Below are 26,995 nucleotides of genomic sequence, written 5' to 3' on the forward strand. Positions count from 1 at the left end.
TCAACTTACTTATATATGAAAATTAATATAATTTCTGTGGGATATTCTCTAGCCGAAAACTATCACTATGAGCCTAAGCGATGGTACAACGTCTTACCTCACATTGCAATTGGACCGCTCTATACCTCGCCATCTGCATAGAACCTGAACTACTAAGTGGATCGACTAGTCTATTCTAAAAAGCACTAAGGAATCATCTAAAAAGTATGATCCTTTATCTGCACATGTTGGCTACATGGTTTATGGAGACTTGAGTTGATATGAACTCGCGTCCCCATATCGGTGCTCAATACTACCCCCAAATTTCTTAACTCATATGTTTTTAAAACAACTTCTTCTCTAGTTTGAGATAATTGCTCAAACATAGCTTTAAAAGCTATCTTGGAAATCAGAGTTCCCATTTTCTAAAACTAGCCCAAAGCTCTGTAAAACTCTACCTTCCTTTCTTTCTCAAAATGTGAAAACATTTGTAACTCTTAGGGACTACTTAGTTATATTATAGCTTTTGAGAAATAAACTCACTCTTTGCTCTTTTCATTACTTAAAATTTAACTCTTAGGGTATACTTAGTACCTATAGTTTTTGAGATTTAGACTCAACTCATTAATCATTGCTCAATTTGTAGATTTAGCCTTAAAACAAAGTAAAAATGTTTGTTTAAGACTCTTTAAAACTTTATGAACTCACGTTGACTTGCTTTTTAACTTTTAGACTTGACTCCTTACTTATTTGATTTTTATCTTAACTTTCCTTGAATTAGATTATGATTCAAGGATCATTATTTCATATTTATGGATGATTTCATAATATTTAGATGTATTTTAGTGTATTGGAATCAACTAGGAATTATAGGTACATCACTTAGGAACTAGTACAAAAAGATGGGGGAAGAATGAGATCTCCAGGTGACCCTGGCTCTCTAGGAGGAGCAGGGTGCCAGATCCTGATGGATAGACACTGTTCTCAGGCACTCTGGCTTTGCACGCTGCGTTAGAGCCTGACAGACAGAGTCCATTTTGAGGGGCTCTGGTTGGCGCAGCGCCCCAGGGCCTATCAGATGGGATTTTATGATTCTTTGTTCTCGGATTTTCATCTCTAAACCTTGTAAACTTCCATGGAACTTTACCCAAACACTTAGGATCACTAATATTCTCAGTATTCAATCAATAAGACTCGCAAAACAGCCTGAAAACACGAATAAATAATAGTTAAAGGTATACTCCAACTCAACCAACAAGAATCCAACAATCGTTCATCAATAACTTCAATGTTCATCATTCAATCTACTCTAAATGCGCTAAATTAAACACATTGGTGTGTGGGCGAAAGAATCCTACACCAAAATATCTCATATACCTTGTAAAAATCACTCCCCCGACGAATTCCACTCGATGATCTTGACGTTTTTATGAATTCTTAACCCTTTCTCCTTATTCTCTTCTTTTTTCTCCCAAGACCTAAGCATATTTCAATTTTCCAAAACTAACTTAAGTCTTTTTTTTAAGCCTAATAAACCCTTAAAACAAATTAGGATATAGTAGGGTAAAAAGACTACTATACCCTTACTAAAATCCGGATTAAACTTTTCTCAGTCTAACAACTCAACTTCTGATAGGCATATCTCCCTCACACGATATCAAAAATGTCCAAAATTGTGGCGTTGTAAAGATATCTCCAAGGTATTTCCAACCATATAAATATATGATTCTAACTAATCTTGAGCTAGAAGTTATGTCCGTTTGAAAATGGCCAAAACTCACATTTTTTTACTTAGGAAAATTTTCTAGATTTTTCCTATTCTTTCCAGAAGTGATTATTTTTTTGTTTTTTCGCCAAATCCTAGATATTCCGAGTTATGAGATGCAAAAATATCTCCCCCTTGGGAACATTCATCCTCGAATGAGAACTCTTTTACTAAGCTAAGGATAGTAACCTCATTTCAACACTCAATAAAAAGAGCAAGTAATAACATGCTTACACTAAGTCTTATAAAGTGTTAAGGAGAGAATTTAGTACCTTGATCTCCATTCTCTCCGGAATCAGAGAGATGTGGATATGTCTTCTTCATATCCTCCTCAGCTTTCCAAGTTGCTTCTTTAACAAATTGATTCCTCCTAAGGACTTTGATTGATGCAACTTCCTTTATTCTAAACTTTCGAACTTGATGATCCAAAATTTGAACCAGAATGTATTCATAGGACAAGATATCCTTAATCCCAATATGCTCAGTTGGTACAATTAATGAAGGATCACCCATGCATTTCTTCACATGTAAATATGAAATGCCGGATAAACCGCTGCAAACTCGTCGCTACAACTCATACTCTACATTGTGAACTCTCTTGAAAATTCTGTAAGGACTAATATACCGAGGACTAAGTTTCCCATTCTTACCGAACCTCATAACACCTTTTATAAGGGAAACTTTCAGGTACACCCAATCATCCACCTCAAACCATAACGACCTTCTCCTAACATCTTTGTAGGATTTTGGGTGACACTGTGCCATTTTCAACCTCTCTTGAATCACATTCACCTGATCCATAACCTCGTGAACTACATCTAGTCCTACAAACCATGCTTTACAACAACATCAAACTACCCATTAGGAGATTTGCATCTTCTCCTATAAAGAGCTTCATATGGATCCATTTGAATGCTCGAATGATAACAGTTGTTGTAAACGAACTCTATGAGAGGTACTTGGTCAGCCCAATTCCCTTTGAAGTCGATCACACAAGCTCAACATCATATCTTCTAAGGTATGGATAGTACGCTCTGCTAGTCCATATGTCTGAGGATGAATAACAGTGCTTAAGTTCACCTTTGAACCCAAACATTTCTGTAAAGATTTCCAGAATTGTGCACCTCTATGTGAATATTGGAGACTGTAACTCCATGAAGTCTCACCACCTCTTGAAGGTACAACTTATCATAAGTAGTGATGCCATAAGTTCAAAGCAAAAACTACTGCAGCCAATTCTATGTCATGAGTTTGATAATTCTACTCATGAACCTTCAACTGTTTGGAGGTATAAGCTATAACCTTGCCATTCTGCATCAACAAAAAGCCCATGCCAACTCTTGATACATCATAGTAAACCACAAAAACCCTGAGTACTCTCTAGTAAGATAAAAAATGAAGCGGTAGTCAATCTCTTTTTCAGCTCCTGAACACTTTTCTCATAAGCTTGAAATTATTAAAAGTTGACTATCTTCTAAGTTAACTTGGTCAAAGCAGACGAGATGGATGAAAACCCTTTAACAAATCTCCTATAGTAGCCAGCCAAACTCATAAAACTCCTTATATATGTTGGAGATGTGGGTTTAGGCCAACTCTGAATTGCTTCTATCTTTATGGTGTTAGCTCTAATCCCATCACCAGAAAACTATTTGGCCCAAGAATGCACTTAATCCAAAACTCACACTTGGAAAAATTGGAATATAACTCCTTATCTCTAAAAGTTTGAAGAACTATCCTGAAGTGACTAGTTTTGTCTTCTTCATTCCTTGAATAAATCAGTATTTTATCAATGAAGACGATGAAAAACACATCTAACAATATTTGAAGACTTTGTTAATAATATCCATGAATGTTGTAGGTGCATTTGTCAAACTAAAGGACATAACCAAAACATCATAGTGTCCATATCTTGTTCTAAAAGTTGTCTATGGAATATCGCATTCCCTAAATTTCAACTGATGATAGCCTGATCTGAGATCAATTCTCAAGAAGTAAGAAGCAACCTGAAGTTGGGCGATAAGATCATCTATGCTTGGGAGATGATATTTATTCTTTATGGTCCCCTTACTCAATTGGTGGTAGCCATACACATCCCCTCCTTTTTTCGTACAAACAAGACCGGTACGGCCCAAGGTTAGACACTTGGTCGAATGATGCCTTTATATAACAAATCTTCTAATTATTCTTTTAGCTGTTTTAACTCTGTTGGTGCCATTCCTTCTGGTGCAATAAAGATAGGAAGAGTATCTGGGATGATTTCTATGCCTAAGTCTATCTCTCTTTCAGGAAGGACTCCGAGTAGATCATCATGAAAGACTTCTAGAAACTCTTTCACTATAGAAACTGACTTAAGGGTGGGTACCTCAGCACTTGAGTCATTACTCGGACTAAGTGATAGATACACCCATTTGAAACTGATTTTCTCGCCTTAAAGTACAAAATGAAACGACCCTTAGGCAATGCCGAACTACTATCCACTCTATGACAGGCTCATGAGGAATCTGGAACTTGACAACTTGAGTTCTATAATCTATTGACGCATAACAGGCATGAAGTCAATCCATACCTAAAATGACATCAAAATCTACCATGTCTAGCTCTACTAGATCAGTCATGGAGTTCTTGTGATTGATATAAATAGGACTATCACAATAGACTCTTTTCGCTATAATAGACTCTCCAATAGTTGGAGAAACACATGAGGGTTCACAATGTTTTTCGGGAAGAATCTCAAACGTATTTGCAACATAAGGAGTTACAAATGATAAACTTTATTTCGTGTTTAACAAAGTATAAACATCAAAAGTGAAGACTTTGATCATACACGTGACAACATCTGGAGAGTTTTCTTTCTCTTGGAGGTTTGTGATTTCATAGAGGCGGTTTGCCCCTCTAACAGTACCAGAAGTGGCTCCTCTAGGTGAAACCCTGTTTGGTGGAGCAACAGATGAAGATTGGTCTCTATCACCCAGATTTCCACCTCCCTGCTTATTCTTGGGACACTCTTTCATGTAATGTTCCTCTTGACCGCATTTGAAACAACCCCATTGACCTTCACGACACTTACCGGCGTAGTTTTTACAACACTTATCACATGGAGGAGCCTAAATACCTCCTTTTCACAAACTACCTAGGGACTAGGCTAGTCTAGCCTTGAAAGTTTTTGAATTCTATCCATTATACTCACCTCTATGTCTGGGCACAGGTGCACTAGCAGATGATGGTGCATGCCCATTTGTTTTCTAAAATTGTGGTCGACTTGAACCACCCTTCTACTGACCAGACTCATTCCAGTCTTATCTTTCTTGTTCATGTACTCCTCTCTGTCCTTCAACTTCTTCTCTTAAACTTGTTTCACATAGACCATCAACCTGGATATGTCCATACCGCTTATCAATATTGCAGCCCTACCTTTTTTGTTTGAAGCACGACCCAAGTCAATAATAAACAAGTTTATTATGCTTTTCATATCCTTAACCATCTCCGGATATTAGAAGTTTTGTGAACTTTAAATTTGACATACATGGGTAACATATGGACACTTCAGTAAGCTAACATTTTCAATATTTGGGACAACTAAGCTGTTGATGGTTGACATACTGACTACTTAAGGTGTGATTTTCACCATATATTCCTTAATATCTAATATATTTCATAAAACATTATATGGATCCTAAATCATCAATCCTGATATGAATATGGGTAGTGATTCAAAGGGTAAACGAGAAACCTGACTCTACAAACCCAAGAAAAGATATATGGAATAGCTATCATAATAGGTCCTTTTTCAAGAGTTAAACACATTAGGAAGAAAAATTCATTTCGTATAGTTTGTTTGAAGAATAAGTGATGATGAAATCTCCACTACTTCATTTCAAAAATTTGTTAAGTAAAACTGTGATCGAGCTGTGTTTTCCTCACTATTGAAAATATTGGTCTTCTTTTTTATACTCAATGACTTTCTTTGCTTTTTATAGGTTTTAATGACATTTGACAAGCAAAATATGTCACTGGATTGTAAGTGGTTGTATATTTTCTTCACCTTCAGGTGATTCTCTCCAATTCCAGTATTCGTTCATTTTTTTAGTTTATTGAATGTATTAGATTCCAACAATTGTTGAATACATGGGAAATTTTTTGGAAGAATATATGTATATATATGTATGGACTTGTGTCCATGCATGCAAGTAAATTTACATGATCACGATATTAATTTAATTTTCCATTTGGATATGTAGTTGGATACTAATGTTAGTTAATATGTGGATTAAAACAAACTATAGTGTGCTCATATGACAATTAGACTTTCTTTTAATACAAGAAATTCTTTGTAAGGTAAGTTATTTATTTTTCATAGAGTGAAAGTTTAAGTACATAAATAGAAAATAATCTCCATTTTTAACATATCTTATTCTTTATCTGGAAGCTCTGCCTTCAAGGCATTTTACTATGTCTTTGCTTCTTGAAACAATTAATTGAGAAAACCAAATCAAATAAGTATCAAGAGTTGTACATGTTCATTAATAAAAGTAATAAACTTTATTATATTTCTTTTACAGGTGATCCATTTGAATAATGTGTTGATGGATTTATACGATGTCCCTTTACGTGCAATTTGTCTATCATACATTGGAAGATAATAGGGTGACATTGTATTTATTTCGTCCCTTCTAAGATGACATAGATATTTCGATTATTGTCTCTGTAACTCTTTGGAGAAGATATATTTAATTTTGTATCGCCTCGGTTACTATATGTGATCCATACATTTTGTAAATATAAATTTGATTATCTATCGAGATATAGCAAAAATTCGACTGACTCCTAATTAACGGCCAACTCTGCAGGGGTGGAGTAAAGGTGCAGTAAATGCTACTAGCTTTGCTTTTGAGACATTTATTTCACACTACACATGTCCTTCTACCTCCTCCATGTTTTTGTCCCCGCCTCAGTGATCCAGATTATACATCAAGTAGATATACTAAACTCAGTTAGGATGTTGTAGTACACTTTTATCTAAATAAATGTTCAACAAAAACATAACTTCACCATAAAACTATCACCTTTTGGTTGCAAACTGAGGAATTCATTTAGAAAGTTAAGCTTTAGTTGTTCGAGATATTAATTTAATTGGGGAAATTCGGGGGTTAAAACACTTATATAGAGATTTTGGTGATGGCTAAAAAGACATAGTATTAGCTTAGAATATTAATAAAAGACCTAAAAGCCCCTGAAAATAATGATTGTCAACCAACTCGATGGTGGGGACCTACGATCCATGGGTCCACCTATGGACCATCCTGTCCCTCTGTCGATTGGGTTAAGAGACTAAGATTTTTCCTCAAATGACCCAAAGAATGTGGTTCAATCGACGGGTCGTGGATACCAATCATTGTCCTCAACTTTCGACCTCAAAATCTCTCTAAGTCTAGGACTCACCTAAGAAGCCTATCTACGGTGTGTGGAATGAATAACTGCTCGTCTTGAAGAACATTCATCAAGGTAATGAAACTTGACATTTTTGGAAAATTTGACTACCAACCACGAACCTCACCTATGATACGTGCATCAAACAATGAACCATCAGTAATGTCCATTAATCCCGGCGCCAAATTTCTTGAAATCTAAAATTTTTGAACTTTCTTGAATCAGAAATGTTACCCTCTTGCTGCCTTTTTGGCTTGAATTTTGCATCCAATTGTTCTGGAAGATTTGACGTCTTAGGTCACAATCGTCGTTCCATTCGGCGCATCGTCGAAGCGCTCTTCTCTTTCCGAGTTGGCTTAGTTGATAAGCTACTTTGCTAGAAAGTTTGGCGAGCTAGAGGTTCACTTGGCGAGTCGCCAATTGACTTTTTCGAGCTCCAACTCTTTAATTCTTTAGCTTTTCCAACTTTTTCGCTTCTTTTCGCACCGTAGTGTCCGTGCCTGTTCTTTAGCCTTCATTGTTGCACATCAGTAAATTAACATCAGTAATGTATACAGAATAAGCATTGAAGACACTAATTCGTCCAAAAACAAGCTCTAAGTGAGTCAAATTCATAACTCATCAACGCAGTGTACTTATAATTCAATGACACCTCTGACATCGTTATCGCTTCTGCAGGGAGTGCAACCGTTCAATAAATAGTTGAATGATAATTTTTCCCTCTGACATCTTTTTTTTTATTAAAATAGATAATAACATTTTGTGTACAAATAGATCAATGATGGGTGTATATATACAATCGATCCAGTTTAGTTGTCTTTAGGTACTAATCAGATCATATATAATTAAATACTAGATTGACCAATGAAGGTTAAATCAATGTTTAAAAATGGAGAAAATCCTAAATTCCTAATCTATGAATTAGAAGATTTTAGAATACGGAGTTTAGGGTAACAAATTAATTCACCTAGCTAGTAATCTTGTCAGTGATAATAAAATCTTGTAAATTTTACTTGTAAAGGGATATTAAAATCTAATTGTTATAAGTATTATTTTTCTACTCTACATTTCTTTGTTGAAGTGTTAATTTTTGCTATTGTTCTTGTTTTTAAAATATAATTTTTCTGGCAAAGGTTAGTTCTGGCTCGTCCTGTGCTGACTGGAAAAAGATGGAAGAAGAGTTCACACCTCATGGGATGAGTCTCATTAATCCTCCTTCTGCCATTAATGAGTTCTTCCAAATTCTTCAGGTAAAAGACTTTTTTTATTTGAATGAGATGAAATCACAAAAAGAATGAGATCGAAGTTGGAATTTCTGTTCTACTATAATGATTTTGGACTAGAAAATGGAACCGGTAATCCTTTTTTTGGGTTAAATTCATGCAATTTATGGCTTATTGTGTTTCCTTTTTCTTTTTGTCAGAAAGTTCAATCAGGACCTATTTGGTTTGACCATAAGTATAATTCAACCTGTGATGAAAGAATAATTTAGGGACTAGCTTTTGGAGCATACCAACGATATATCAAAGTTTCACTGATTTCTTTTATCCATGAAGTTTCTCGAATATATACCCCAAAGTAGACCTAAAATGATCTTAGACAAATGGACGTAAAACTACACCATTCTAACTAATCTTTCTGTTACTACTTCAATATTTTTTATTATTTCACCCTGGCCAATTTCTTGTCTTAAAATTCTCCAGCAAACAGTAATGGCTTTCAAAACATTATCTCATGTTACTAGTCGCAGTTATCGAAAGATAGTCAGAGTTCTGGAAATATTTGCTGAAGTAAGATTAATGGCAGTTGTGTTGGATTTCGAGAATGAAACTCTAATAATAAAGATACTAAAAAAATTCTCGAGGTCGTCAGATATTTTACCAAAATTCTGTTTTTCATGGATATGTGACACCTCAAAAAAAATTCAAACTAAAACTCGAACAATTCATCATAGTAAATGATATTTTACCAAGAAAATAAAAATTTCTTAACTATTAAGTTCAATTCACTAGATTTAGCACCTTGACTTCTAAAAAGAATTAAATTGGAAATAGCAAAATCAGAAATTTTGCAAGTTAAGCTAAGTATGAGTTTTGGGCCAACTTGAAACGATCATAACTCCTAGGACATGATGAATTAGGTGTGCTACCAGATACCATATGAAATACCTTTTTCTTTATCTTTACAAATACGCCGATTTTGCTAAGTTTTGAGTTCGGATGAGTGAGATATGACCTTTTAAAGTTAGATTGTCAAGTTAAGGAAAGAGCCGAAAATATGAGGGGTATTTTGATCTTTTCCTTACCCAATTATATTTAATTTGTTTTTAGTAGTATTTTAGTGGTCTAATCCTTTTCGGTTAAGTTTTATAATCCTAATATACACCTAGGGTTTTAGTTGAGAGTTCATGAAGAGGCAAGTATCAAGGCGTATTGCGGATTTTCGCCATGGATTTATTCTCTAAGAGATACGTGAGTTTTGGGTTTGTTCACCCACACGCCAATCATATTATTTTTAGTGAAAGTTCACTTTTAAATTTGAAAGATTAGAGTTCTTGATGTGTTATTGAAGTTTTATTAAGTGTTGATGTAAGATTCTACTTAGGTCAACTTTAAACGACCATATCTCTTAGAATATTAAGTGTTACGTGATCCATGCACTATCCAATTAAATTTAGTTGAATCTACTTTCCAACGCAACTAATTTCAGGCCAATCCAATTTCTGAGTAAAAGGTCATTACGACTTTAGTAACATATGCAGTGCTATTATGAATTAGTCGACTGTAAAATATTAAAAAGAGTCATTTTTGTCCTTTTACCTCCAAGAAAACCCTAAACAAATTTCTTGACTAATAAAAGGTTCAAAACAATCAGATTTTCATCTTTACTAATGAATATCATATTCTTTGCCAATGAGATTTGAAGAAACTAATTCAAGAATCTCAAGAAAGGTTTTCTTAATCATTTACCTTCAAGCTAGGGTTTGAAGGTTTCTATTAAAGTTCTTATCCAAGATTCTTCAAGAAACATAATCTTCCTATCTAAAATCATTCCTAACATGATCAAAATCTTAAATTTCATAATTCAAATTCAAGGTATAGCTGAGAGTTAAGTTTTTGAGAATTTTTCAAAAAATCTATGAAAGTCCTTTTAAGGAGTCTTCTACAACTTCTAGTAACTTGTTTCAAGACTCAAGAAAGTGAGTATATGTCATGCCCTGAGCTACCTCACAGTCATGGACACAAAACCTAGGAACACAAGTGATCCCAAGCTAACCCTACTGGCATGATCATAAGAATATTAAAGATAATAAACTGAATGCGGAAGGGAAATCATAATTTTAAACTGAAAAGATAGGGAATACACATATTCTATAACTGAGATTAATGAAATCAATGAGTTTAATACAAAGAAAATATTAACTCACTACTAAGCTGAAACTAACTATGTGTGAAAATAGCCTCCAAACTGAGTAGAAATACTGGGACAAGCCACAACTAAATCTAGCAAAAACTGAAACTAAAAGACTAAATACTAAAAAGAAATACATGACTATTGTCCTTTGAGAATGACGGCTCACCACTGAATCTGTTGAACTGAAGAAAAAAAATTGATCTACGCATGATGTGAATATTGAGAACATGAACCTACATCACGAGAAGATGTAGCGTAGGTATGCGTCAGTATTTGAAGGTACTGAGCATGTAGGATAGAGTAAAGCTGAATTAAAACAAAACTGAACAAGCACAAAAGCAAGTATAATAATCTGAACATGATATAGAGAATTCTGAACTAACTGCATATTATGACCAATTTATAACATGCTGAAACTGAAGAATGATGTACTGATAAATGGTCAATGCAGCGAGTCTGACTGAATTGTAAGAGCCACTAATAACAGATAATAAAACCACATGAGCTAAATATGGAGTCTGATGTATATGCCCCATCGGAAGGACCCAATATACCCTACCAGAGGTATAAAGGCATGCTGGCGTGATCACTAAACTGATTGCGCACAAAGGGGACTTATAATCTACTTGTCTAGTAATTCTGGGACTTATTGGGTACACTGAACCCTAGTCCAACTCGATGTTATGCTACTCCCATGAATTTTGTAATTAACTACTTATGACTGAGTTTCTGTAAAGATTGGATAGCTCAACACTAAACATGCAAACTGAGAATGCAGCAATTAATTTGGTAATTATGCATTTGTAACTAAGGCATGTATATCTCAAGTAACTAAAATATCTGACCAAGCATGTGTAATTCAAGAAAAATAAATACATAGCTAGGGTTCTGAAATTCATGCAATAAACTAAATAATAACATGGAAATTTTATTTGGAACATATAACTAATTAATTCATGAAGTTCTATTGAAGTTCTAGAAATCCTAGGTCTAAGCATGATTTGGAAATCAAGAATCTGACTGTAAGCTAGGGACCCAATGGGTGAAAGCAACCCACTAGTGAAATCCCACATGCCTGGTGATGAAATTCACGGAGAAACACTTAGATTTTGAGGCGGGAATTGCTGGACCCTTGCTGCGTTCTTGAACTATGGTTCTTGACCTTTTTTCTCCTTTCTTGCTCCTAATTTGCTACGTTTTTTATTAATGATTTGACTTAGATAGGTTTGAGTTATGTTTCTAGGCTTAAAAATTGATTAAAATGTGATGATTTAGGGTGAAAAAGACGTATCTTAGGGTTTAAAAGAACTGGGAAAAGACCCCTAGATAAATTGTTGTCGGACCAAGCGAAAACCTGGACAAACGATCTGTCGTTTCATCCACGGTCTGTCCTTTGGGTCCGTAGGTTGGGATTGTTCAACAGGCCTTTACTATATAACATGCATAACCTTTTACTAGGAGGTCGGATGTTAGCAAGGTTTGCGGCAATGGAAAGATAATTCAATTATATTTCTTTAGGTAGGTCATGAGATACCTAATTCATTTTGTTCTGAGAGTTATGATCATTTGAAGATGACCCAACTGCATTTTCCCCTAAGTGTCTGCTATTTCTCACCTACGATCACACCTTCCGTAGGTCCTTCTACGGACCATGTTGGTTATCCATGTCTCTTGTCAGAGAGTGGGTGAATGGGGTGTCGATCAACGGTCACAGACTATAAACTGTAGTCTGAACTACGGATCGTAGGTCCATCCGTTGATCATGACTTAACCAAATTTTTCTGAGCTGAGATTTTGGGGGTTTCTGACCCCATTAATGGATGTGCAGGATGGACCATGGGTCAGTCTACGGTCCGTCGATGGCCCCATTGGTTACACCTGCATATTTTCTTGAAAATATGGTTTTTGGTTTGTTTTGGATACGGGGTGTTACTTATCTCCCCCTTGGAAACATTCGTCCTCGAAGAAAGACTAAACTATCTATAATAGAGGGAGAGAGATGCAACCCTACTACTAAACACTGAGAACTGACTTTCTAACTAATTTAGTTTTGAGAACATGCAAATACTCTAAAATGCAAGTAGAAACTGAGGGAACATGATTCTAACACTGAATTCACGCATGCATGACTGGAAAACTGAAGAGAAACTATTACCTCAAACTGAAGTGGAATCGGAAGGAAAGAGGTGAGGATACTTGCTTTCATGGCTGTTTATGCTTCCCAAGTAGCTCTCTCTACGGACTGACTCCTCCACAACCTTGACTGAATTCCTCAACCTTCTAACCTGACAGTCAAGAATTTCAACTGGTACATCCTCATAAGAAATTTTATCTTTCACCGGTATACTCTCTAATAGCACTTTAGAAGCTGGATCACCCATGCATTTATTTAAGAGTGAGATGTAGAAGACCGGATGCACTGCTGCTAATTTTGCTGGCAACTCTAACTCATATTCCACCTTGAAAACCCTTTTAAAGATTTTATAAGGGCCTACATATCTAGGATTGAGCTTCCCTTTCTTTCCAAATCTCATCACCCCTTTCATAGGTGACACTTTCAGTAAAACCCAATCATCAACTTGAAACTCTAGTTCCATTATCCTTACATATGCGTAAGAGTTCTGATGACTCTGGTCTGTCTTAAGTCTATCTCTAATGAGTTACACTTTCTCCATATCATAAAGGACTGAACCTGACCCTATTAAAGATGCTTCACCTACTTCAAACCAACCAACAAGAGATCTACATCTACGCCCATACAAAGCTTATTAAGGGGCCATCTGAAAGCTGGAACAGTAGCTATTATTGTAGGCAAACTCAATAAGACTAAGGTGATCATCCCAACTACCCTTGAAATCGATCACACAAGCTCTCAACATATCCTCTAAGGTATGAATGGTACGGTCTACCTGCACATCTGTCTGTGAATGAAATGTTGTACTAAGTTTAACTTAAGTACCAAGACCCTTCTGGAACGACTTTAGAAATGAAAGGTAAACTGAGGAACTCTGTCTGAGATGATAGACAAAGGAACACCATATAACCTCATAACTTCATTGCTGTAAATCTTGGTATAGTCCTCCTATCAATTATCACCCAAATGGAGTCATGTTGTTTATGAGTAAGAGGTAACCCTGTGATGCAATCCATATTGATCACATTACACTAGGAATATCGATCTCTTGAGTCATACCTCCTGGTTTCTGATTTTCTAGACTTGCTGGCAATTAGGGAACTTACTCAAAAAATCTGCTATATCCCTCTTTATGTCATTCCACCAATAGACTTACCGCAGGTCGCGGTACATCTTAGTGGTTACTGGTTTAATAGAATACCTAGAGTTATGGGATTCTTCAAGGATGTGATTTCTAAACTCACCCACATCTGTAACACACAATCTATGTTGGTAGCGAAGTACACCATCTCCCCCTTGGGAGAAAACCTCCACTCTCTAATTATGGACTTCACCCTTAAGTTCAAGCAAAATTGCAGCACTGTATTGATTTTTCTTAACTTCCACTACCAAAGAAGATTCTTCCCTGTTATGAACTATTACACCATTTTCTGATATGCTCATATGGCAAACTCCTAAGCAAGTAAGCCAGTGACATCCTTCACTAGCTCCTTTCTTTCTTCCTCAACATGGGCTACACCACCCATAGATAATCTGCTAACAGCATCTTCTACTACATTCCATTACCCGGATGATAATGCACAATCATATCATAAGCCTTAAGGAACTCTAGGCTTATCCTTTGGGGAAGATTCAACTCTTTCTGGGTGAAAAATACTGAAGGCTATTATGATCAGTGAAAACATCTACGTGAACGCCATATAAGTGGTGTCTCCATATCTGGAGTGCAAACACCATTGCTGCAAGCTCGAGGTTCATGAGTTGAATAATTTTTCTCATGAACCTTAAGTTGTATAAAGGCATAAGATATCATTTTACCTCGATACATTAACACACAACCTTGTCCAACTCTATATGCGTCACAATAAATGACATAACCATCTAAACAATCTGGTGGAGTCAAGACAGAGTTGTAGTCAATCTTATTTTCAATTCTGCAAAGCTTTTCTCACAATCATCTGACCATTGAAACTTGACCATCTTCTGAGTCAACCTAGTCAATGGTGTGGCTTTAGAGGAAAATCTTTCCATGAACCTTCTATAATAACCCGCTAGAACTAAGAAACTTATGAGATCTGCAATAGAGGATGGTGGGCCATTGTTTCACTGCTTCTATCTTCTGTAAATCTACTCAGATCCCTTTTCCAGATACAATATGAACAAGAAAGCAACAGATTGCAACCAAAATTCACATTTGCTAAACTTAGAGAATAATTGTCGATCCTTGAGAGTCTATAAAACAATTCTCAAGCGACTCGCATGTTATTCCTAATTCCTAGAGTAAATACGGATATCATCAATGAAGACGATAACGAGCAAGTCCAAGTACTGTTTGAACACTCTATTCATCAGATTTACGAAAGTTGCAAGAGTATTGGTTAGTCCAAACAATATAACTACAAATCCATAATGACCAAACCGAGTTCTAACGGTTGGTTAAGGAATGTCACTATCTCTGACTCTAAGCTGATGATAACCCGATCGGAGGTCTATCTTTGAGAAGTGACTAACACCCTTAAGTTGGTCAAACAAGTCATCAATCCTGGGGATGGATACTTATTATTGATTGTTACATTGTTCAACTTTCTATAGTCTATGCACATTCTGAGAGAACCATTTTTCTTCCTTACGAACAACATTGGTGCACCCCATGGTGAAACACTAGGTCTGATGAAGCCCTTATCTAGAAGGTCTTTCAGCTACTCTTTCAATTCCTTAAGCTCTACTGGAGCTATTCTGTAAAGAGGAATAGAAATAGGCTGGGTATTTGGAATGAGATAAATTCCAAAGTCAATTTCCCTTTCTGGAGGGACTCCGGGAAGATCTTCTGGAAATACTTCTTCAAACTCATTGACTAGTGGAACTGACTCAATGGCTGGGGTTTTAGAGCTAGAGTCCATAACCCAAACTAGATGATAGATAGAACCTTTATAGATCATCTTTCTAGATTTAAAGTAAGAAATGAATCGACCTATAGGAGCTAAACTACTACCCTTCCATCCTAAGATTGGTTCATCTGGAAACTGAAAACAAACCATCCTAGTTCTACAATTAACAGAGGCATAACATGAATGTAACCAATCCATGCTTAGAATGACATCGAAGTCTACTATTTCTAAGTCTACAAGATCTGCTGAGGTGACATTTTGAGATACTTTGACAAGGCAATTTCCGTATACCCGTCTAGTTATAATTGGGTCACCAACTGGAGTAAAGACAGAAAAAGGTTCTGAGAGAATTTATGGACTAACGCTGAATTGGACTGTTATGTAAGTAGTTACAAAAGAAAGAGTAGCCCCTGGATGTAACAATGCGTAAACATCAAGGCCAAAGACTCGTAACGTACTAGTAACAACATCAGCAGAAACTTCCTGATCCTTACGAGCCTGAAGAGCCTACAACCTCTTCTAGCGCTAACCTCTGTGAGTACTAGATGAGTTACCCTGTTTAGTAGGGCAACTTGCTGGTGCTGCTGAAGTTGTAGGTTAAGCTCTACCATTTCCGCCTCCCTGACCCTGTCAAGAAGGAAAATCCCTCAACGTGTGACCACACTAACCGCACCCAAAACTTTCCTCTTTTCCTGCAAGACACTCGCCCAGATGGTTCTTACACACTTAGGGCAAGTGGGGTAGGTCTTAGTGCCTGAAACACTTCCCTGAGATTTAGAGAATCGTGTTCTACCCTTCGGGTCATACCTGTTCTTGGATGGAACACTAGCTGACAAAGGGGCTGGAGCTAAAATCTTCTGTTGAATCTACGAGAAATTTCCACCACCCAATTTCTGCTGAGAGTAGTCATAGTTCCCATTCCCGGCCTTCTTATTCTCCTTAGCCTGTTCCCTAAGCTTATCACCCTCAACTTGCTGAGCATGAGTCATAATCCTATAGATGTTTATATCTCCAAGTAACATAGCACTTCTGCACTCAATTTTCACCAAATTGGACAATCCATACAAGAACTTATTCATCTGAGACCTGGAGTCAGCAACCATGTGAGGAGCATACCAGGAGAGTTAGTTAAACTTGAGTCCATACTCTGAAACTGTCATGTTAACCTGCTTTAAGTTCTTGAATTCTTAGGCTTTTTCTTCTCTCAATACTATTGGGAAAAACCTGTCGAGAATAGTCTCAATAATGAATCCTAAGTGATAGGAGCCACATTTGCACCCCTATTCTCCTTCCACTGAGTGTATCAAATATGAACAACATCTTTCAACTGGTATGATGCCAACTCAACCTGATCATTCCCAGTGACTTGCATTACCTCAAAGATCTTCTTGATCTTATCCAAGAAATTATGAGGGTCCTCATTAGCTTGCGATCCTAAGAACTCAGGGGGATTCATCCTAACAAAGTCACGAACCCTTGCTGTTATTGATCCACCATTTTCATTCACATGAGCATAAACCTGATCGTTGTGGTTATTCATACTCTAAGCCAACATCTTTATGTCATTTCTGAACTCAGTATTGGAGACATTCTGATCTAGGACTGAAGGAGCTGCGTTTGCATTTCTAGCATTCACATTATTAGTATTAGCTTTATGAGGAGGCATGATCTGAAATGTAGAACGTCTAGTTAGAATGGAATAAGATCATACCTCACGCACAATAAGAGTAACAAGAAAGTGAAGTTGTCCTAAAACATTTTGTAGTCTCCCTCTCATTAGATGTGGTGCACTTCACACCCATAAAAGGGACTCTAGTTAGAGCGGCTTTTCAGACATCCTAGGACTCTTAAAACTATTGCTCTAATACCAAGTTTTGGCATGCCCTGAGATACCTCCAAGACATGGATACGGAACCTAGGACCATAAGTAATACCAAGATAACCCTACTGGCATGATCATAAGAATACCAAAGATAATAAAGTGAATGCGGAAGCTAAATCATAATTTTAAACTGAAAAGATGGGGAATACCCATATTCTATAACTAAAATAACTGAAATCAATGAGTTTAATACAAATGAAATATTAACTCACTACTAAGCTAAAACTAACTATGTGTGAAATAGCCTCAAAACTGACTAGAAATACTGGGACAAGCCCCAGCTAAATCTAGCACAAAATGAAACAAAAAGACTAAATACTTAAAAGAAATTCATGACTATTGTCCTTTGAGAATGATGGCTCACCACTGAATCTGCTGAATTGAAGATCAAAAATTGATCTACGCATGATGTGAATGCTGAGAACCTGAACCTACATCACGAGAAGATGTAGCACATGTATGCGTCAGTATTTGAAGGTAATGAACATGTAGGATAAAGTAAAGCTGAATTAAAACAAAACTAAACAAGCACAAAAGAAATTATAATATTCTAAACATGATATAGAGAATTCTGAGCTAACTGAATGCAATGACCAATTTATAACACGTTAAAACTGAATACTGAGTATACTGATAAATGGTCAATGCAAGAGAGTCTGACTGAACTGTGGGAGCTGCTAATAACTCATAATAAAACCACTTAAGCTAAATTTGGAGTCTGATGTATATGCCCCATTGAGATGACCCAATATACCCTGCCAGAGGTATAAAGCCATGCTGGCGTGATCGCTAAAGTGATTGCCCACAGAAGTGACTTACAACCTACTTGGCTAGTAGTTCTGGGACTAATTAGGTACACTGAACCCTATTCCAACTCGGTATAATGCTACTCCCATGAATTTTTAATTAACTGATTATGACTGAGTTTTTGTAAATACTGGATATCTCAAAACTAAACATGAAAACAGAGAATGAAACAATTAATCTTGAAATTATGCATTTATAACTGAGACATGTAAATCTGAAGTAACTGAAATATTTGACCTAGCATGTGTAACTCTAGAAGTAATGAAATACATAGCTAGGGTTTTGAAATTCATGCAATAAACTGAATAAAAACATGGAAATCTAATTTCGAGCATATAATTAATTAATTCATAAAGTTCTGTTGAAGTTCTAGAAACCCTAGGTATAAGCATGATATGGGAATCAAGAATCTGACTTAAAAATAGGGATCCAATGGTTGAAAGGAACCCACTAATGGAATCCCACATACCTGATGATGAAATTCACGAAGAAACACTTAGATTTTAGGGCTGGAACTGATGGAACCTTGTTGTGTTCTTGAACTAGAGTTCCTGACCTTTTTTCTCCTTTCTTGCTCCTAATTTTCTAAGTTTTTGATTAATGGTTTGACTTAGATAAGTTTTATTTACGTTTCTAGGATTAAATTGAATAAAATCTGATGATTTAGGGTCAAAACGATGTATCTTACGGTTTAACAAAGTGGGAAAATACCAAAAGACCCCTTGGTAAATTGCTGTCGGACCAAATGATTACCTAGAAAGACGGTTCGTCATTTGTTCCGTAGGTTGGGCCTGTTCAGCTGGACTTTACTAAAATAGGTATGACCTTTTACTCAGAGGTCAGATTTTAGCAAGGTCAGTGTATATGAAAAGTTAATCCAATTATCTATCTTTTGATAGGTCATGGGACACCTAATTCATTTTGTGCTGAGAGTTATGATCATTTGAAGTTGACCCAACTGCATTTACCCCCTAACTATCTACTATTTCTCACCTTCAGTCACACTTATAGACCTTAGGTCTATCTACGGACCGTGCTGGTCATGCGTGGCTCTTATCAGACAGTGGGTAAATGGGGTGTCGATCGACGGTCACGGACTACGAACTGTAGGTCCATCCGTCGATCATGACTTGACCAAATTTTCTGGGGCTGAGATTTTGGGAGTTTCTAACCTCATTAACGAATGTGTAGGACAGATTGTGGGTTAGTCTATGGTCCGTCGATGGTCCCGTTTGTTGCACCTATAGATTTTTCTGAAAAGCTAGTTTTTGGTCTATTTTGGATACGGGGTGTTACAGTATAAGAGTGAAGAGTATGTATTCATAAGTCAAAAATATCACCTATGTCCTCCATATCATGATTTATAATTCTTGAATTCATAACTCACATTAAAGAGAGAGTTAAGAGTAGAGCTAAAGAAAGTTTTAAGTTCAATTGTGAATTCTTTGAGATCCATCATTGATTTGAAATAAGTTTTGAGGAAGTAAATAAGAGAATGAGAAGATTCATATACATGAGTTCAATCTAGTTATTTAGACCATCTAGTCGAGTTGTTCATGCCTATAACTTCCTCATGAATTCCATAAATTGAGTATCATTGAGAGGAGTAGTATCTCCTAGTTATAAGTATTGAGTATTTTCCTTATTTCTTTTGGAGATTATGCTTCTAATCATGGAAAAATTACATGTTACCCATGAAGTCCTTGAGTTTAATTTTCCATGCCCATAATTATGCATGATCCCTATAAGTCGACCAGTATTGAGTTGAGAAGTACATTTGAGTTCACGAGTTGAGTAGTTCATGTCCATAATTCTGCTTGAACCCTCCAAGTTGAAAATCATGAAATCATCCATAAAGATGAGATCATGAACCCATACTTCAATTCAAGGAAAGTTAAGAGTCAACTGTAGAAGTTAAAAGTAGTCAAAGCAAAGTTTATGAAGTTCTCAAAAATCTTTTACAAAGTTTCACTTTGTTTTAAAGACTTAAAGTTAATGTCAAATACAGAGTAAAGAGTTTAAATTCTCCCTTCAAAGTAATATAAAGGAACTAAGTATTCCTTAAGAGTTGATATCATTTCTCAAAAGTTATAAGGGAACTAAGTATTTTCTAACAGTTTATAAATGTTTTTACAGTTAAGTAAAGAGGAAAGTAAGATTTCCCAAAAGAGTGTTGAACAAGTAAAGAGACTTCGGGCTATTTTTCAGACAGAAGTAATAACTTTATAAAATGAAGCAACCAGGGAAACCATGATTCCAAGAGAGCTTTTCAAGATAAGTTTTGAGCACTAATCTCAAACCACAAGATCAGTATGTTTTATGAACATGAGAGTCAATTCTAAAAAAGTATGGAGCACCTATGTGGGGATGTGAGTTCATATTAACTCAAGTCTCCATAAAAACTATGTAGCCAACATTGGTAGAAAAGGGACATACTTTTTTAGATGAACCCTTTTCACAGTATACTAGTGGATCCATTAGGCAGTTCAGGTCCTAAACCCTTGCAAGGTTAGGATGGCCGGGCAGCATGGGCCGAGTAACGTTGTATCATCACTATAGCTCTTAAGTTATGGTCGTCGGTTAGAAAAACTCCCACAGAAGTTATAGTATTTTTATATACATCAATTAATTGTATTTTCACATACATTTCAGAGTTATGTTACATCCTTGTTATACACAAAGGGTTGACATCATGTTTTTAAACAAGTTTTCTTTATATTGCACTTGTTTTAAACTACTTTATATTGAAATAAGTTAAGTTGAGTATCAGGAGTTGATTATCTTAAATTGTGTATTTTGAGTTAATCTATGATTCATTGACTCGAGTATCATATCTTTGAAGTTGAGTATCTAATCTTTGAGTTAAATATCTAATTTTTGAGGTGAGCATCTTATTCTTGATTTGAGTTGAGTGGAAAAGGGGTAAGTATGTTTCCTTTTTATCAAATTCAAGCTTATGTTTATGTTTTAGAGTTCCCCTTACATTCTCGTACATTCCACGTACTGAGCCATTTGACCTGCCTCTTGCTGATACGGGTATTTAGGATCATCAACAAGAGATTCGTTGATATATCCGAGTGTTTGAGTTAGCTATGAGCCTCATTGCTTCCAGATTATTTCATTTACTTTCAGTTTAGTCAGGATGTCATGGGTCTTATCTCGAATTCCATCTATCTTCATAGATAATCAGTATAGTTGAGGAATCTGTATTAATCATTTATTTTATTAAATGTTTTAAAGAATAAATTTGCATATTTTATGGCTAGTTGAATTTATTATTTTTCTTTTAAGTCTTTTTCATTTGAGTTAAAGCCTTGCAAAGTTGAATTTCTTGAATTTCATTCAAGTTTTAAGCTTTTGTGTGCTTAAGTTAGTCTTCCTCTTGTAGTCATCCAGGATGAGTGTTCACTTGGGGACCAACAATGGTCTTTGAGTGTGGGCCACGTCCAGGGTGTAGACTCAGGTCATGACAAACTTGGTATTAGAGCACATAGTTTAAGTTTCCTAGGGTGTCTATGAAGCCGTATCAAGTAGGATCTTGTTTATGGTTGTGAGGGCCTCACTTCTATAAATGAGGTACTATAGACATTTAAGAAAAGTTTTCCTTCTTTCAAACTCTTAATCATGAAATAGAGCTAAGTCATATAGATCTACCCTTAATCGTGTGTTCTCATATTCATTTGACTAACCATCGTACTAGAGGTGGTTGAAAAGTAGAGTCAGTTCTATGTCAATGAGTTTCTCTTAGCAAGAATTTTAAGGAAGTCATGAGACTTCCGAGGGTCTTGAGAGAAGCCCAAGAGTAATTTAAGTGTTCAGTTTCATATATATGCACCCATATTCATATAAATTGTGTGTTTGAGCTTAAAGTGAGTTGTAGTCCTTTCCATAAGTCATGTTTCAATTGAGATTATTTTAAAGAAATATGTTTAGATAATGGGTAGTATTTTTACCCGAAAAGGTAGCATGAGCTACAAGATCATGAGCAATATTAGTGGAAGAGCCTAGAGTTAGTGGAAAGTATGCAGAGGTTTAGTAATTCTAGAAAGAGAGATGGTGTTTTGACAAGCTATGCCTCTATACTCATGAACCTAATGAGTTATTCATGAAGAATTTCCCTTGTGGTAGACTAAAAAGTGAAGATTTGTAAAAAGTTTAGGATACAATAATAGAAATTAGGCCTACGACGATAGATCTTTTAGCTACACTGAAGGCATCGTTACTATAGAGGGTCTATTGCAATAGTTTGAGCCATTGCCAAATGGATTGGATATTATTGCTAAGGCTAAGTAATAAATCCATTGCCATTGTGTGAAAACGTTGAATTAGACATACATATTGCAACGGTTACGGTAATCGTTGCCATAAAGTAATCTATGGCAACATTTACTGCGAGTATTATTCTATTGGAACAATTATATATTAAATCCCTCCATAATTTCCCTCTGTTATTTTTGCTGACCCCGCCAAAAATTTTCATTCTTATTTATTTTTAGTTAATTATATAAGACAAATTACTTTTCTCTTTATCGATAGAAACGGCACCAAACATTTGCTCATTTCCCTTCTCTTCCACAAGCACAACACAGAAACATTTTCTAAGCTCATTTCCACTCTTCTTCTCTTAGACCTAATTTTTCATCCATTTTTTGGAGCTTAGCAGAAGCAGAACGATGAAATATATAAGTTGTGATGCTTGGACGGAATATTAATCTTATGATTGTTAAGACCGAAAATAAGCAGGTGTAAATGCGGAAGCTAGCAATGCAAACCTCGAAATACCACGATTAAGAAGACAACGAGAATGATACCAAAAGACACAAAGATTTAACGTGGTTCGGTCAATCGACCTACGTCAACAAAGGAGATGAGCAATTCATTATAAATATGAGAGTAGAAAATACAGACGGAAACAATCTCAACCAAATTAACTCGGAATACATGGGAGGTTCACACAAGTGATAACGTATCAAGCTTTGACCCACAAATTCTCCCTCTAACCAAAACTCTCAAAGCCTTTAAGACTAAATTGTGAATGTTGATTAAGTTAGAAGGAACATTACTCTATTTATAGAGTTCTAAACCTTTTCCTACCTGAAAAAAGATTACTCAATCCAAAACATTTTCCTAAAAGGAAAACCTATTTATGGTATGAAATAAGGGCAAATAAAACCTAACAATGGTAAGTTCATCGTGTCTGTGGTTTTAGGGCAAACATAAACCCATTTTTTCTTCCAAATTTTAACATGTTTGTCTCTTCAAAACCTCTTGTGAAATATAATTAAATGGAGGGTTGTATGTTTGCTTATAACATCTAAGGAATTGGAGGTTTTCTTCTTCAACTGCTGGAGGTTCTCTTCTTCAATCTTTGAGGTTATAGCTGAAGAAACTACAATTTGAACTTTTGAAGTTTTCTTCTTGAATCTCTTCTTTTGTCTTTAATATTTGAGTGGTTTTAGTGTATTTGATGTATTACTCTGTTTGTGGGTTCTTTTTCATAAAGTTGTAGCTATTGTGTGGATTTAATGTTTTGTTAAATTTATGGTGAAATTGACTTCTCAAGACCTATTTAACTTGACACTGATGTTGTATATCTTGTCTGTGAGTTATTCAATTGGATTTAAATACCCTTATATTGATGAAGTCTTCATTGATTTCACCACTCACTTGAGTAGGATATCAAAAAATCACTTTCATCACTGTTGAAGATTTAAGTTAGAGAAACATGATACAAGAGATAAATTATCATGAAAATGGAAGAATCTAAATTTTGTTGATGATTTGTACTAAAATTTGCTACTGGTTCGAAATGTGCAGAGATTTGAATATTATGATAAGTTTTTCTTGTCTGTAATTTTAGGGCAAACTGAAACCATTTTTTCCTTCGATCGTATATGCAGATGACAATGTTAATTCATATGTTTTTCCATGTCTATGTGTATGTTATAACTAGGTTTTGGATAACGGTTTACTGTTTGGCCTTTCTGTTGACAAAGGTGGATCAAGGATTTGAATATTACAGGTTCCTACTGCAATTCATATGATTCACTATATCCAAAGTCTACTATTTGTACTAGAGTAGTGAATTTTGTTAACACACATGTCATGAGCCAAAGTTACAGGTCTTGGATTATCTACTAACTATTGCACAACATCCCATTTGTTCTTGGATTCCTGTGCAGAACATTTTGCCAAGCTGTATGTGGATGGATCATTATATTTACTGTCTGTACTTTGTCATCCACCTTGTTTGTTTTGGCCATTATTTCTTATCTAGTGTAGTGAGAATGTGAAGTATATTATAGTTATATAAGAGCTTAATACTCTGTCCTTTGATAACTACCAAAAATCTATTCTTTTGAATGAGAATGAAAGAAATTCAATAGGACTTTGTGTATCATAGTCAAGGTGTATTTTACAGTTCATAGCATGTATCAGATGATGAATATATATATATATATCAACATTCAATTTATTTGAGTATATTCTTGACAAGGCCTATGTTTTGTTGATTTGAGATGATTCATAATCCCTTTTCTACATATTTGGACAGAGTAGTTTTGACACAATGTAGTTGATTCTTCCTACAATTCAACATTCAATATTAACAGACAAGTCTAGTATAACTATGTTAAGGTTTGCTCTATTACAAAACTCAAGAGAAATTTAATTTTTTGAACTTCAAGTTGAACTTTGGGCCTTTAATTTATTTGATTTCAAGTTGAACTTTTCTTAGCAGTCATTCAGTCTATGAAAATATATAAGCCTCTTGCATAACTGGAGCTTCTCTTTCTGCTTGACATCATGGAATATAAATGAATTCTCACAATGAATATTGCAAATTTAGAAAATTGGTGGTGTTTCCGTTGTGTTTTAATTTGGATTAGGATAATTGACCAATAAATTTAACACAGATATATTGGTAACAGTTCTAAAATGTATTTTTTCTTTAAATCATATCATATTTCAAAAGGAATAACAACACAATCATCCTACAAACAAATAAATAATAAAACCACTAAAATATCCTTATTTGATATCAGCAAGTATTTCAAAACCCTAATTAAATTTTACATTAGAATATATCAATGATAAATTAGAATGGTGAGGATAACAACGCTTTGTTGTAGAAGAGAATCACAACATATTACCATTGATGTTGTAGAAAATATCGCAATATCAATTTAATCTTTGAAGGAATAATGGAACGAGAGAAAGGGAAGAAGAGAAAAAAAATGGAAATTAGTATAAATAAATTAAATTTGAAATATGAAAAGAAACGACTTTTTATGGAGGAAAGGAGAGAGGGAAAAATGAAGGGACTATTGTTAGACATTTTTTTTTAATTTTTACAATTCGAAGTGTGACATATGTTGTCACATATATCCTTTATGTTGGGACATATGCAAATAATTTTGTATCTTTTATAACAAAGATTATATATGTTTTCATACTCTAAATGGTTTACTTAAATTAACCATACACAAATATTCTTTTTAATTGTATTTCTGTTAGACTATTTTTGCACTGTCAAGTCAAAACTAAAGAGTTTAATTTCACACTGGTTTTTGTTCCTTCTAATTTTCTTTAACCTTGGTTATTTACCTCAGAGAAGAACTATAGTTGTAGTTTTTATTTGGGAAGTGAGTCAGAGAAGGTTTAAAAATAAAATTAACTGTATGCCCAATTTAGAATCAAGAGAGGAGTTGAGGGGAATGTAGAAAAAACTTCATTAATAGTTCTATAAGGAATGGACTAGAGATAAGGTTGTATGTATAGTGCACAAGTTCCATACAATAAATTATTTTGTATTAAGTGAGGTAAAACTTTTCTTGACTGTATATATTCAATAAAAAAGACATGAACTAAATGAATAGGTAATTATTCAAATTCAATGGATTGAGCTGAAAAACTATTGCAAACTAAAGTAATAGCTCAATTCAATAAAAAAGACACGAATAGCAAACTAAAGTAATATACATTCAACGAACAACTACATGCCCCATGTAATTCCTTCTGCTGCTTACCTTATTTCCATGTACAACTATTCCTTTCCTTGAGATGGAAGCAACCTCTCTACCTTCTAACCCATGTTCTATGAGCAATTAGTTACTGAAACATATTAAATAGAACTGAATAAGGGAAAACTCAGGTTAATTCTTGCAATCATCCTAGTTTACAATAGAGCTCATTTTACATTTCACTATTACGACAATTATCATATGTATTTTTTTTACAATGGTAACTTAATTAGCATAGTTTCTTTCTTCAAGAAAGCTAAAGTAGTCATGCCTGGTAATATTTTCTTTCTTCAAGCCATTGTTTTAAAGGCATTACTTTGTCAGTGGCATCTTTTGAGTCATTGGTAACAACATCAACTCTATTTGCAGAAATCTTTGCACGGGCTAGCTCATGATCTAGGACTCTTTTCTCCTCCTACAAATCATAATATTTATTCAGGCTCAATATATGACACATACTTAACTAATAAAAAAGAAGAAAAAATAACATGATATAAAGAAAGAATAGGTTGTAAAGTTAAGATCCACTTACATTCAGTTCCTGCACTTCTCTCTGATATATTCTCGTACAGCATTTGCTGCAGCTTCACCAGCCAATACCGCTTCATCAAGCTCCCGTACAGTTTGTGTTAGTTTCTCAACTTCTACAACCTTCAGTCTGTGTATTTTGTTTAATAT

At 35.2% G+C, this 26,995-nt stretch overlaps 2 protein-coding genes across 2 annotated transcripts in view; both read right to left on the bottom strand.

The window, feature by feature from the left end:
* Positions 1 to 12,741: 12,741 nt before the first annotated feature.
* LOC138340233 (uncharacterized) lies at positions 12,742 to 13,182 on the bottom strand. The gene has a single exon (XM_069291943.1). The coding sequence runs from the start codon at positions 13,180 to 13,182 to the stop codon at positions 12,742 to 12,744; it is 441 nt and encodes a 146-aa protein (XP_069148044.1).
* Positions 13,183 to 26,582: 13,400 nt separating this feature from the next.
* Positions 26,583 to 26,995, bottom strand: part of LOC138340234 (microtubule-associated protein 70-2-like) — a 33,025-nt gene continuing 32,612 nt past the window's right edge. Inside the window, exons 6-7 of the mRNA XM_069291944.1 lie at positions 26,888 to 26,975; positions 26,583 to 26,732 (exon numbers count right to left, since the gene is read on the bottom strand). Coding sequence (XP_069148045.1) covers positions 26,583 to 26,732; positions 26,888 to 26,975 — 238 coding nt within the window. The remainder of the gene's footprint in view (positions 26,733 to 26,887; positions 26,976 to 26,995) is intronic.

The sequence above is a fragment of the Solanum lycopersicum genome, chromosome 12 (assembly GCF_036512215.1).
Source record: "Solanum lycopersicum chromosome 12, SLM_r2.1".
Lineage (NCBI taxonomy): Eukaryota > Viridiplantae > Streptophyta > Magnoliopsida > Solanales > Solanaceae > Solanum > Solanum lycopersicum.

Excerpts from the sequence above, each read along its gene's own strand:
- LOC138340233 (XM_069291943.1), bottom strand. The coding sequence starts at position 13,182 with ATGGAACTAGAGTTTCAAGTTGATGATTGGGTTTTACTGAAAGTGTCA.